Source organism: Boleophthalmus pectinirostris, unplaced genomic scaffold (genome assembly GCF_026225935.1).
Source record: "Boleophthalmus pectinirostris isolate CB_2022bp ecotype Guang Dong unplaced genomic scaffold, ASM2622593v1 HiC_scaffold_4, whole genome shotgun sequence".
Taxonomy (NCBI): domain Eukaryota; kingdom Metazoa; phylum Chordata; class Actinopteri; order Gobiiformes; family Gobiidae; genus Boleophthalmus; species Boleophthalmus pectinirostris.
Window position 1 is genome coordinate 39,104,670 of NW_026571353.1, and position 15,000 is coordinate 39,119,669.

General features: G+C 43.6%; 1 protein-coding gene across 1 annotated transcript in view; it reads left to right on the top strand.

Annotated features, from left to right (window-relative positions):
- Positions 1 to 15,000, top strand: part of fras1 (Fraser extracellular matrix complex subunit 1) — a 607,084-nt gene that overhangs the window by 161,022 nt on the left and 431,062 nt on the right. The window contains exons 20-21 of the mRNA XM_055161976.1: positions 9,270 to 9,410; positions 11,224 to 11,370. Of these exons, the coding sequence (XP_055017951.1) occupies positions 9,270 to 9,410; positions 11,224 to 11,370 (288 nt within the window). The remainder of the gene's footprint in view (positions 1 to 9,269; positions 9,411 to 11,223; positions 11,371 to 15,000) is intronic.

A 15,000-nucleotide genomic window follows, 5' to 3' on the forward strand; every position in this document is an offset into this window, starting at 1 on the left:
ACTGAGCTGCACTTTCTTGTTCTTGTGGTTTTACAGAAACATCACGTCTTGGTCTCTTTGCAGTGGAAGGTGTTTCTTGGTGAACAGTTGGAGACTTTCACTTTGGCATCAACTTTTTAAATTTCTAACCGAGGTGGAGCGAGGGATCGGGATTTTGCTTTGTTGTTGCTCCACATACAAAATGTTCTCTGCAAACTCGGGATGATTTAGTCAGACAAATGTTTCCTTTTTGGTTCTTCCTGTGGATCAATCCTGCCCATCACCTTCACCTTTCACTATTTTTCAATTCCGTTGGGAAGAGAAACAGTTTAAACTACTCTACTACCATTCCTGCTACTACCTACTAGGGGTGGCACGGTTCACAAAATTCACAGTTCGGTTTAAGGTTGTGGTTTTCGGTTCTGTACGTTTTTTTCTTTTTAATCTTTATTCTCCAGAAATATACTTCATCATATGCTATGTTACCTTAAAGGTTGTATGGAGGATTTTTTTTAGTTTCAAACTGTCAGTGAAAGTTTAAAATACCATTACAGAGACGCAGCAGCTTTGTAATTATGATGACCAAAAAAAAATAATGAAAATCTATCAACTGTGGACGTGTTGAGGCCAGATAAACATCAGCCAATAGAAAACGAGGCTGCCTCATTTTCTATTGGCTGTTAGGTTGTCAATCAAACTCCCGAGTATAACTGACTCGTCGGAGCGCGGAGATTACGTGGTTTGCGCAGCGGTTCTTAGAGGCTTTTTCAAACTGTCGCTTCCTCGCATTTCGCACAAAGTTTGTCGCGATGGCGGACGAGAATCCACGACCATTTCGCCGCAAAAGAAAGTCAGTTTTTGAGGTCGCTGAAAGATGAAGAGAAGAGGAAAAGGAGCAAAGCCAAACTGAGGTGATTCTTGGAGATCTCGTCCAGCGATGGCGCGACCGAAGCAGACGAAGGGTCTAAAAACTGACGCGTCGGTCGCTGAATTACTTCTAGACAGGAAACTTCAACAGTAATTCTGAATGCGGATAAGGACTGTCGCTGTATTTCTCTTCCCTTAAAAAAATCCTCTATACAACCTTTAATTATCCACAATTTATTATACAGCATTGAAAAAGTTATAAAATTACAGTTAGTAATGAAATCATGCACAAACTGAATTTGACTTTAAGCACATTATTATTGGACATAGGCAGCTGTTGTGCTTTGGTGACAAAATATTACCACCGTCCTAACCGTCCTCAGGAGTCGGGATACGTAGTTTAGTGAGATTGCTCTCTTGGCTGCAAGGTGAAGGACCTGGCCCCGCTGCATGTGTATTTTGCTCTATGTAAGCATAAAAACGGCAACTTTTGGACGCTTAACTTTTAGAATTAGAATAGAATAGAAACTTTCCCATTGATAAACACAGAGTCAGTGCCGTGTGTTTACGTCCTGCTGCAGCTAACGGTGGAGTCGCCTTTGCGTCGATGTGCGGCTGTGGTTTTGTGAAGTTACACACATACATGCTGACAGGTGCAGTGGAGCCAGGTCAGGGTTCGGTGTTAGGTCCCACCCTCTTCACTCTTTACCTACTCCCCCTGGGCAATCTCATCACCAAGCATAGTATATCCTACCATTGCTACGCAGACGACCACTGTTGGGCAAGTTACTTTGAAACTGTAATGTGTTATTTATTACCTATTACTGTAATTTCAAAGTAATTTGTTACATTACAATATTACTGCATTTAAAATGTAAGGCATTACATTACTATTGCATTACTTTAAGTTACTCTCACCAAAATAACTTTTGCGCTGTATATGGACTGAACCAGGACTAAACCAGGTCTAAACCAGGACTAAACCAGAGCTGAACCAGGACTAAACCAGAAGTGAACCAGGAATAAACCAGAAGTGAACTAGGACTAAAACAGGACTCACTGTCAGGTCGGTCTTGAAGGTGACGCAGGAGAAAGGAGCAGCTCTGCTCCGCACCTCATGGAGGTAAGAGCGGCTCTGACCCGATCGCTCTTTATGGACCCTGCTGCTCGGGCTCACGGCCCTGATTTCAGCAACTATTTGCAGGGACCCGAGCCGGTGCAAGAGTCTGTTACAGCGCGTAACTTCTACCTTCCTTCAGCGTGTCCAGAAGTCCAACTTTTTGTGTGATGGTTGCATCTTCCTCTGCCTTTTGGGTGCGAGCGCAGGAGCCTTTGTCGGTGCAGAACGTTTCGTCGACGTTGTGGGTTTCGTCGGGGAGAAAACTTGCAACCGTACAGCACTTCAGAATCACACTGATACAGATTGAACATGTATTTAAATTTGGCAGCTGAACACATTCTGTACTGTACAGGAGACAGGAGTCCCTTGGCCAGTCAGGACGCAGCGGGAGGAACGCAATACACATTCATACAATGTAAAAAAAAAAACAGGGCATGCAAAATTGCACAAAAAAAATAAAAAAAATAAAATCTGCGAGACCGCGAAAAGTGAACTGCGATAGAGGGAGGGACGAGTGTAAACCAGGTCTAAACCAGAACCGACCCAGGTCTAAACCAGGTCTAAACCAGAACTGACCCAGGTCTAAACCAGGTCTAAACAGCGTGGAGTTCTGTGTCAGTCCTTTCGCCCGCGGTTACCTGAAGGTCTATGAGGCGCATCTCCGGCGTTTCACCGCTGCTGATATCGAGGTGATTTTAGCGAATTTGTATGAAGAAAAACCCACCGCTTCAATCCAGGTTAAAAAAAACATTGTAACGCGCGTTACTCACATTTGTACCGAGTAAAATATTACTATTTTTTTCCCCTGTAATGCCGAACATTACTGCGTTACAGCAAAAAGTAATGCATTACTGTAATTCGTTACTTTTATAACGCGTTACTCCCAACACTGCAGACGACACACAGCTCTATTTACGGACCACCCCCACTTCTTTCACTCCCTCACTATCATCCACACTGACCACCTGCCTGGAGGAGATAGAGGCGTGGATGAAGCTAAATTTCCTTCAACTCAATAGTTCCAAAACAGAAGCCATCTTGGTTGGCACAATTCATCAGCTCCGCTCTTCCACCATCACCAGTATCTCATTCTCTGGTCAAACGGTTCCCTTCTCTGCATCTGTCACCAACCTGGGCGTCAAAATGGACTCACAACTCACCTTTGACACCCACATCAAACATCTCTGTAAGACGTCATCCTACTGTGGGTTTTTTCGGAAGGTTCAATGCGTGTCCTAAAAAGAAGCACAGGAGATGGAGAATCCGAGAGAACAGGCCACTTTATTTCAGCATTTCCATTGAGAGAGATTCAAGTTGATTACCAAGTACAACTGCCAAGCCGGAACGACGTCTCTGACCAACTCAAAGTCAGGGGTAGCTTTATACTACATCTTGACAAAACATTAACTTGTTGATTTAGCATATACAGCAAGAAAATGAACAATACTGCTGACCCAGTGCACCTTATCATGGGTGGGAACATGCCACGGGGTCCACATATGTCAGTTTTTCTGCTTCGTGGCACTCAAAGTCCAGAAAAACATGTTCTTTATGGCACTCAAAGTACAGAAAAAACATGTTATATAGACGTATAGATAGTCATACGTGTTTTCCACCCTGTTGTCATTCCAAAGTCCATAATATTGGGTGAATTAGCATGACCAACACATAATATTTCCCACACTACCACCTCAGGAACATCGCAAAACTCCGTCCAACTGTCTCCCTGGCAGACGCAGAGAAGCTCGTCCAGGACTTTATCTCCTCCAGGCTGGACGGCTGTAACGCACTCCTCATCGGGATCCCTGGCAGGAGCATCCAGAGACTGCAGTACGTCCAGAACAGCGCTGCCAGGATCCTGATGAGGCGGCGAAAATTTGACCATATCACCCCCATCCTGAAATCCCTTCACTGGCTCCCGAGTACAAGGTCTCCCTCCTCACTCACCAGTGCATCCACGGTCACTCCCCCCAGTACCTTAAGGACCTCCTCACTCCCCGGACCTCCTCACGCTCCCTCACGCTCCCTCACACTCCCTCACGCTCCCTCACGCTCCCTCCGCTCTGCAGCCACCAACACTCTCCAACCCCCCAGAACCAAACTCTGCACCGTGGCTGATCGGGCCTTCTCCTCTGCAGCTCCAAGGCTTTGGAATCCTCTCCCCGACCACCTGAGAGCCCCACAGCCTATTTCTGTTTTTAAACAAAATCTTAAAACGTACCTTTTTACTAAAGCCTTTTGTTAATTGTATTTTATTCTTGTTTTATCTTATTAATTCCTGCAATAGTTTTAGCTTGATCCACTGTTTGCTGATGCACTTTTTTTACTCATTGTTTTTACCTGTAGCACTTTGAGATTATTTTATGTAAAGTGCAATGTAAATAAAATGTATTATTATTATCATTATTATTATTATTATTATTATTATGGTCGCATCCTCCATCTCCTGTGGCCCTCTTTTCTCCTACTTGCCATTTCTACACGTGACGCGCAGCACCCACCCTCCACACCTCTACTTTTGCATTAAAGCGAAACAGGCCACATACAGACACAAGGCCGTGTGTGACCTGTGACCTGTGACCTGTGACCTGTGACCTGTGACCGGTCTCTGGGAACCGTGGAAACCGTGCGATGTGTACACTTCCCGAACCGTGACAAGCGAACTGAACTGTTCGGCTTTTTTTTCATGAACTGTGCCACTACCTACTACCTACTACTACTACTACTACTACTACTACTACTACTACTACTACTACTATTATGACCTACTGCCTACTACCTACCTACTACTCTAATACTATTATTACTACTACTACTGCTGCTACTACCTACTATTTACTTTCAGATCCAGACTGGAGCAGATCTGAGTCTGATGTGATGTTTTTTGTGAAGTAAAAGTTGTGATTGACAGAAACTCTGAGTCCGCAGGAAACTGAAACTGAAACCGAGAGAGTCTGAGTCTGGAGACGAGACACAAGAGACGAGAGACGAGGCTGACTTTTCACTTCATTCAGACACTTTTCATTCAGACACTTTTCATTCAGACACTTTTCATTCAGACGCTCATCCACGTCTGACAGCAGCACTGCCTCAAAGTGACAATAATACAACTCTATTCAAACTCTCAACTGTACTACTACTACAGTAGGAGTAATAGGAGGAGCTGTAGTAGTAGTAGTAGTAGTAGTAGTAGTAGTAGTAGTAGTAGTAGTAGTAGTAGTAGTAGTAGTAGTAGTAGTAGTAGTAGTAGTAGTAGTAGTAGTAGTAGTAGTAGTAGGTAGGTAGTAGTAGTAGTAGTAGTAGTAGTAGTAGTAGTAGGTAGTAGTGAGTAGTAGTAGTAGTAGTAGTAGTAGTAGTAGTAGTAGGTAGTAGTAGTAGTAGTAGTAGTAGTAGTAGTAGTAGTAGTAGTAGTAGTAGTAGTAGTAGTAGTAGTAGAGTAGTAGTAGTAGTAGTAGTAGTAGTAGTAGTAGTAGTAGTAGTAGTAGTAGTAGTAGTAGTAGTAGTAGTAGTAGTAGTAGTAGTAGTAGTAGTAGTAGTAGTAGTAGTAGTAGTAGTAGTAGTAGTAGTAGTAGTAGTAGTAGTAGTAGTAGGAGGTAGTAGTAGTAGTAGTAGTAGTAGTAGTAGTAGTAGTAGTAGTAGTAGTAGTAGTAGTAGTAGTAGTAGTAGTAGTAGTAGTAGTAGTAGTAGTAGTAGTAGTAGTAGTAGTAGTAGTAGTAGTAGTAGTAGTAGTAGTAGTAGTAGTAGTAGTAGTAGTAGTAGTAGTAGTAGTAGTAGTAGTAGTAGTAGTAGTAGTAGTAGTAGTAGTAGTAGTAGAGTAGTAGTAGTAGTAGTAGTAGTAGTAGTAGTAGTAGTGGGCGTGTTTGTTTTTATCACCTTTGTTTTTCTGCTTCGTTTTGAGGCGTGGGACAGGTATTGATTCCTTAAAGTCCTCATCATGTAAATTAACGCTCATATTTTGGACTCGGTTTAGATTTAGAGTCAGACTCTAAACTCAGAGTTGAACAGTCAGTCACAGGAGAGGATTATACTCACTGTCCCTCCTCGGTACCACATACTCACTGTACTTCCTCCGTGTATATGTATATGTACCATGTATTCCTCCTCTGCACCGTATGTTCCCTCCTTTGTACCATAAGTGTTTCCTCTTTACTGTATGTTCTTCCTCTGTACCATATATTAGTATTCACTGTCCTTCCTCTTCACCATATTCACTCTCCTCTTCTGCACCACATACTTTAATTTAATGTCATTTATTTATTTATTTGAGTAAGGTACAACAGAATTCATAAACAATAACAAAAATAGTGATATGTACATGAACAGATTTGGGACCTGGTGCTCAAAAGGAGGAGGAGTCCTACCTCTTGTATGGTGTACTCCCTGTACTTCCTCTGTACCATGTATTCACTTAGTCAACCCTGCACCATCTACTCACTGACCCTCCTCTGTACCTTATGTTCTACCTCTGTACCACATACTTACTGTACTTCCTCTATACCACATATTCTCTCACCCAACTCTGTACTGTATCAGTGTCATTCCTCTGCACCATATACCCACTGTATTTCCTCTGTACCACATACTAGTATTATTACCATATGTTCCTCCTCTGTACCATATGTAAGTCAGTAAGTCTTTATTTATAAAGCGCTTTCACACACATTTTCTGTCCCCAAAGACGCTTTACAGAACATTATTGCATTATTCAGCATTATTCAGCATTATTCATTCACTCTGTACCTGGTGATGGTAAACTACTGTTGTAGCCACAGCTGCCCTGGGGCAGACTGACAGATGCCAGCGGTGCGGCTGTATCATACAAGGCAATGTGGGTGAAGTGTCTTGCCTAAGGACACAATGATTGAATTGATTGTGTTTAACTGACTTTAACTGTCAACTGTTCATGGACCTGGAGCATGTTTTGGGTTGATGGGGGAAACTGGAGGAAACTCATCCAGACACGGAGAGAAACATGCAAACTCCACACAGGAAAGCCCAGGCGACCCAGGGATCGAACCCAGAACCTTCTTGCTGTGAGGCATGAGTGCTAAACCATGTGGCCATACTGGCTTGTAAAAACCTGATCCTGTCAGATCTCAATATTCCTCCTCTGTAGTATAAATACTCAATATTCCTCCTCTGTAGTATAAATACTCAATATTCCTCCTCTGTACCACAGATGAATATCCACTGTCCTCCTCTGCACCGTCTGTTCTTTCTCTGTTCGACCTGAGTTCTGATGAGTTTCTGTTTGCCGTATGAGAAAAGAGGCGAAGGCTCAGAATAGTTTTCTGTAGGTTTAATAAAGAAACAGATCTCCTCAGACAGATCTGCACAAACAGAGCTCCACCGCCGCTGCCGCCGCCGCCGCCGCCGCGCCGCCGCGCTGCCGCCCGCTCAATACGACGAAGAGAGAGAGAATCTCAGAACCTCAACAGCCGACACATTTTACACATTACAATAAACCATGGTGTGGCCTTAAGCTCTATTTGCATGAGATTATTATGACCTGTGGACCTTTGGGATTTGTAATAATTGCAGCTGATGCCTTTAAGTTGTAAAGTAAAAATTACGCCGCAAATTACCAACTCTATTTCGCCAAACACAGACCAGCCCCGTGCGAATCTGCGTCTGAGTGTTGCAATTGCACACCTTTTCTTTCTCTTTCTTGTCTTTCCACGTTCTTTTCTCCTTCAGTCTCTGTGTCCATGTCAGTAAAATAGAGTAACACAGAGGTGGGGCGGTAATTTGCAAATTACCAGACGTCCCCGGGTTGTACTACCCATGCGAGTAGAGCTTAACGTGACAAAAGACCTGATACAGAGGCTGCAGATTAGTGCGTGACCGTTCAATTAACATCGTGAGCGGTGAAACAAAAGAGGTCCGTGGTGAGCGGCGTTCAGTCCATCAGGTCCAGGACACGGTGTGACCCGCAGCTCGAGCTCACAGACGACGACGTCCTGGGTTCTTATTAGTGCCACTAAAAACACTTTCAGGTATACATGGATCACGAATTTTGGATTTCCGGTCATCGCGCAATCCATATTCGGAAGGATCCTCCGAAAAAGTGAGCATCAAACCTCCATGTTTGTTTTCCCAGTGGGATGTGTCTATTGACAAAGTCGATCTTTTCAAGTCTTTTGAACCATATCACTTTTGTTTCTGGTTCTGATATTGTCATATTTTAGTTTTGGGATTCAAACATCGTAATTGTTGTGGTTGTTGGATCCTAACAGCGGAAAACGACTCGAGAAATGGACTTCGGAAGTTTGCGAACTCCATAAGTGCAAAAGTGAATCAGATGTGTGTGACTCAAACCTCCTGTTCAAACTGTTTCTCTTCCCAACGGAATTGAAAAATAGTGAAAGGTGAAGGTGATGGGCAGGATTGATCCACAGGAAGAACCAAAAAGAAAGCCTTTGACTGACTAAATCATCCCGAGTTTACAGAGAACATTTTGTATGTGGAGCGACGACAAAACAAAATCCCGTTTGTGAATGGAGAGGAGCAGAAGACAAACAGACTGAGCTGCACTTTCTTGTTCTTGTGGTTTTACAGAAACATCACGTCTTGGTCTCTTTGCAGTGGAAGGTGTTTCTTGGTGAACAGTTGGAGACTTTCACTTTGGTGTTGACTTTTTAAATTCATAACCAAAGTGGAGCGAGGGATCGGGATTTTGTTTTGTCGTCGCTCCACATACAAAATGTTCTCTGTAAACTCGGGATGATTTAGTCAGACAAATGTTTCCTTTTTGGTTCTTCCTGTGGATCAATCCTGCCCATCACCTTCACCTTTCACTATTTTTCAATTCCGTTGGGAAGAGAAACAGTTTGAACGGAGGTTTGAGTCACACACATCTGATTCACTTTTGCATTTATGGAGTTCGCAAACTTCCGAAGCCCATTTTCCGCTGTTAGGATCCAACAACCACAAAATGACGATGTCCGAATCCCAAAACTAAAATATGACAATAACAGAAGCAGAAACAAAAGTGATATGGTTCAAAAGACTTGAAAAGATCGACTTTGACAATAGACACGTCCCACTGGGAAAACAAACACGGCGATTTGATCCTCACTTTTTCGGAGGATCCTTCCCAGTCTGGATTTGCGTGATGAAGTCCGAAATTCTGGATGCACGTATTGACTGGCGTTACCTCAGGCGCACTTTTGAGAAAAACATGAGGGGAGGAAAAAAGAAGCAAAACCCCCACACGGTTCTCCTCCTCACTTTCTTTTGTACCACCTACTCCCTGTCCTTGGTCTGTATTATGTATTGACCCTCTCTTCTGTGTGTTTTTCAGAGTGTGACTCATCGTGTCTTCAGTGCACCGGGCCCTCCGCCGACTCCTGCGTCTCCTGCCCGTCTCTCAGCTCTCTGCTCGGGGGTCGCTGTGTGCCCCGGTGTCCGGAAGGAGGCTACAGCGAGGAGGGGGTCTGCCAAGGTCTGTCGACGCACTAGAACACGCACAGCAAGGACTTACGCACTTACAGACGTGGACAAAACTGTCGGTACCCCTCTGGCAATAAAAGAAAAATCAACAATCGTCGCTGAATAAAAGCAATAATAAATAAAAATTTACCGAAAATTGCCCAGTGAAAATCAAACGTTGCTTTTCCACTGTGGTTCAACAGAATTATTAGAAAAAACAAAATAATGAAACTGGCCTGGACAAAAGTGACAGCACAATGAGGACAAGTTTGAAGACACCTGTGATGCAGATTAAGATGTTTTTTTTGTTTTGTTTTTTTTAAATAATTGTGTTGAACAACAATTCAAAAACTGTCTGATTTTCATTGATTATTTTTCAGGAAATTTTTATTTATTATTGCTTTTCTTAGTTTCAAGTTATTTCAGTGACCATTGTTGATTTTTCTTTCATTCCCTGAGGGGCACCAACAATTTTGTCCATGTTTGCAGTGTTGGGAAAGTGACTTTTAAAATGTAATCCCCTACAGATTACAGATTACATACAGCAAAATGTAGTTTGTAACGTAATCTATTAAATTACTTAAAGTGAGTAATGTAATCTGAATACTTTGGATTACTTGATTTGCTGTAGAGAAGCAAAGACTAAGATATCGTAACATAAGACGTTTTGTCTGATAAAAGAAAATAAAAAGCCCAGACTTTACTGAACCAAATTAAAAATAGGAGGGAGACACGTCCACACAGCAGGATTTAGACCCGGTTTAGTCCTGGTTTAGACCTGGTTTTGGTCCTGGTTTAGATCTAGTTTAGTCCTGGTTTAGACCTGGTTTTAGTCCTGGTTTAGACCTGGTTTTAGTCCTGGTTTAGACCTGGTTTTAGTCCTGGTTTAGACCTGGTTTTAGTCCTGGTTTAGACCTGGTTTTAGTCCTGGTTTAGACCTGGTTTAGACCTGGTTTAGATCTTGTTTAGACCTGGTTTTAGTCCTGGTTTTAGTCCTGGTTTTAGTCCTGGTTTAGACCTGGTTTTAGTAGACCTGGTTTAGACCTGGTTTAGATCTTGTTTAGACCTGGTTTAGACCTGGTTTAGATCTTGTTTAGACCTGGTTTAGACCTGGTTTTAGTCCTGGTTTAGACCTGGTTTAGACCTGGTTTAGACCTGGTTTAGATCTTGTTTAGACCTGGTTTAGTCCTGGTTTTAGTCCTGGTTTAGACCTGGTTTAGACCTGGTTAGACCTTTAGACCTGGTTTAGATCTGGTTTTAGACCTGGTTTTAGTCTGGTTTTAGACCTGGTTTAGACCTGTTTTAGTCCTGGTTTAGACCTGGTTTAGATCTTGTTTAGACCTGCTTTAGATCATTTCATTTCAAAATTATTATTTCCATGTAAACTCAAACGAGAATATTTCAATTCCGAACTATTTAACTCAGACCAATTAAAAAACATCAAACGTAAACGTGGCCAGTAAAGAATCCAACCAGGATATCGACTGAACCGATATCACTGAAACCCAATAATAGTAATAATACCCAATAATGCATTTTTTTCTCCTGGATCAGCACCGATATTCAATACCAGTGTCAGTCTTGGTGTATTTCCATGGGTAAAACTCCAAAATTACCTTTGTACCACTGTGTTTATCCAGTTAAACAGCTCTCAGTTTTGTTCCAGAAATAATAATTTAGCCGATAATTTCAGTTCACTTTTGTACAGTTTGTTTAAAGGTCACAACAGAACAGAAACTGATCCGTGCTTTTGTTTAAAGCTGATGCCCTGACCCGGTGCTGTTGTGTGTGTGTTGTGTGTGTGTGTGTGTGTGTGTGTGTCGCAGACTGTCACCCCTCGTGCCTGTCGTGCTCGGGCCCCTCTCAGGCCGACTGCTCCTCGTGTCCCCCGGGGGCCGCTCTGCTCGGAGGTTTCTGCAGGACGAGCTGTGGAGAGGGGCAGTACCTCAGCCCCACCACCGGGGGCTGCACCAGTGAGTCACACTCTCACACCACGACACTCTTTTTGTTTTGTTTTTTTAGAAGTATACTACACAAAGGCCTCATTTCTCTCTCCTCGCTTCCTTCTCCTCGATTCTGCGAGCGATGGGTGAGGAAGTCCAGAGAAAACAGCGAGGATCTAAACTCCGCCGATTCTTGCACCTAATCTCGAACCAACTAACGAGTTCACGCCCAAAATCAGAGCGTTCGGGAATCTAAAAGCTGGTTCCCGTAAAAATACTTTTTTTTCTAAGCGAACCGTGATGACAGAGTCGACATGAGCAGGTTCAACCGAGTCACACGAAGTAAAATAAACAAAGAAAACATTTGTGAGGAACATGGTGGAGAAATCAAGTGACAAGAAGATGCAGTGGTCAGAAAAGGAGACCAAATATTTGCTGTATCCGTGTTCGCCCGGTGACGTCCCGTCTGTGGATCGAGCGTCACTGTTACCTTCTCCACTGCAGATGTTTCACCTTCTCCACTGCAGATGTTTCTCCACTGCAGATGTTTCTCCACTGCAGATGTTTCTTCTCCACTGCAGATGTTTCTCCACTGCAGATGTTTCTTCTCCACTGCAGATGTTTCTCCACTGCAGATGTTTCTCCAGTTTCTCCAGCAGATGTTTTCTCCACTGCAGATGTTCTCAGATGTTTCTCCACTGCAGATGTTTTCTCTGCAGATGTTTCTCCACTGCAGCAGATGTTTCTCCACTGCAGATGTTTCTTCTCCACTGCAGATGTTTCTCCACAGCAGATGTTTCTCCACTGCAGATGTTTCTCCACTGCAGATGTTTTCTCCAGCACCACTGCAGATCACTGCAGATGTTTCTCCACGCAGATGTTTCTCCCACACTGCAGATGTTTCTCCACAGCAGATGTTTCTCCACAGCAGATGTTTCTCCACAGCCGATGTTCTCCACAGATAAATAATGATCCATCCATTTTCTTCTGCTTATCCGGGGTCGGGTCACAGGGGCATCAGTCTAAGCAGGGACTCCCAGACTTCCTTCACCCCAGACACGTCCTCCAGCTCCTCCAGGGGGACCCCGAGGTGTTGCCAGACCAGCTCAGAGACATAGTCCCTGGAGCGAATGGAGGGACTAAATAATGATTTGTATGAGTACAAACGCTCGCTGGTGTCGATGATGTGATCCATGATTCTTATTTTCCTCATTGTGACATCCGCTTTCGTACGGCCTTGTTTTTAATTTTGTGGCAAATTCCCCGTGTAACTGGTGGTGGAAGCAGCTCCGGCACTGTTCTGTCCGGCCTGAAAACGTCTGCTGAGACCAGTAAAGTTTGATTCTTTTCTCCCTCAGATTTACTCCTTCATTCTGTGATTTTCTTTGAGACAAAAGTGAATATGACACATTTGATTGACAGCTGAAAAATGGAGAATAGAGGAGAGGAATCAAGGAGAAGGAAGCGAGGAAAGAGAAATGAGACGGGACCACAGACTGTAGAAAGAAGTAGACTTGGGTCATGTTTACACTGAAACAAATCGTTGTATCACCGTGTCAGAAACGATCTGCGTCCAGACATGTCATTTCTGTGTCCGCAAAATCTTCTCTATCCGCTCAGCTTTGAGCACATTTGTTTACTTTTTACAGAAACAAAACTTAAAACCACATGACTCAGTTGCGTAAACTGAGTGCTAAAAAAAAACGCTCCTTGTCTCACTGATGGTGTTCAGCTTCTATCGAACTAAAGGACATGACTCAGTGGAATATGAGTGTTCTCTCTGTGACAGAGGGGTGTTCTGCTGATGGTGAGTCTGTTCTGTGTTTCTGTCGTGTTGTTGGTTCATGTGAAACTTTTCAGAGATTATACGTCTGCAGGTCGTACACACAGACACACGTTTATATGAATTTACAGATATTCTAGAGCAGGGTTGGGCAAACTACGGCCCAGGGGCCGTATGTGACCCTTTAAACCTTTTAATCCAGCCCGCCGAACTTGAATAAATTACAATAATAAACCTTGTTGAAGTTTTATTTTTCATGCATTTCCGGCGTTTCTCAGTAGATGGCGCACTACATATATATATACTGAGGTGCAGCGTGTTATGTTGGCCGCAATGCTTTATGGGAAAGTGACAGGAGTCATTTTCGGGCAGCGTATTCGGACCATGAGTGAGGTAGAAGTGTTCAAGACATAAGACCTGCACTGTTTCCATTTTGAGGAAGTCTAAAGCAAAGTCAAAAAACTTACAGATGCTGTGTTACATTCTTAACGTATGAAATGTCTTACCAGTCTAGTTGAACTGCTTGCATAAATGTTAACACGTGTAACCTCATGGCATGTGCTCTGTTTCTCAACGAGATCTAAGCGCTCAGGACTCACGCTCGCTAGTGGTGTGCGGTGGAGCAGACCTCATTCACTTTTCATGTATTCTGAAACTTCCGTGTCCAATAGTTGTAGTGCGGAGTGTAGGATACGAGCACAAATTCGAGCGCAAGTGGAGCCGGGCTTTTAAGACGTCATGTCCTGTCTCCTTTCTGGCCCTTCAGTCAAATTTTAGAACCCTATGTGGCCCCCAAGCCATAAAGTTTGCCCACCCCTATTCTGGCCTCTTAGTGTTTTGGCGGTAAATTACTCGGTGGTGCACAGACCTACATCAGAGTATCAGTGTTTTCAGGCGTCCACATGGTGCCGAATCAGATCTGTACTCTGATGAATTCGTGGGAGCTGGAGGCACCACATCGTTCGAGTCTCTGGAGCCGTTTTCAATCAGATTAGTGTGAACGAACTCTGCATCCACAATGAAAACAACTCGAATACGAACTAGTGTGGACGGGACCAAAGAGATGTCACCCGTGCTTTTCGGTTTTCGTTATAGGAGTGAATTCGTAGCCGTTCTATATTAGGAATAAAAATTGATTTACGGACGAAATGGTTGAAATAATAGCGAGTTAATACAAACACAAAGTAGAAAATAAAGAGCTGAGGGATCCAAAAGTTAAATCCATTTATATACAGTCTACGACGCCACGTTAAGCGACGGTTTGAACGTCGACGTACGTTTGGAGTCAGTTTCCCTGGGCGTGTTAAACAGACGGTTTCATACTCGGCTGCAGATGATGTGCGGGTTCTACGGGGAGTTGAACCAGCAGCTCGTCCGTGATGAGATCCATCCATCCCTTTAAATTATACATGCACCGCAGCTTAATTTAGCCCGGCGTTATTTAGAATATATGTTTCTGTAGTGAGCTCCGTGGGGTTTTCTGCAGTAGGACGCGCCCCGAGAGAAACACGAGCCCAGGTGAAGCGGGGATGCACTTTTCCACGGAGAACAACGGCGGAGGAGGAGGAGGAGGAGTCATGTGGCACAAACACAACCGGAGTTTTCACTTTTAGCCAAATACTTCACGTTTATTCAGTTACAGGTGGTTTTAAAGCTCAAAAATACCTCGAAAAACAAACATTCTGACTGTGAGCGGGTTCGCCTCTCCACGGATCTGGCCTGGAACTCGGTCTGGTTTGGGCTCCGTGAAGATAGAAACGTTTAATAGGGGGAGAGGCAGAAAGAGAAGAGAGAAAGAGGAGTGTGGAAGAGAGAGAGTGAGGAAACAAGAGAGAGACTGAAGAGAGAAAGACAAAGAGAGAGAGAGTGAGAGAGAG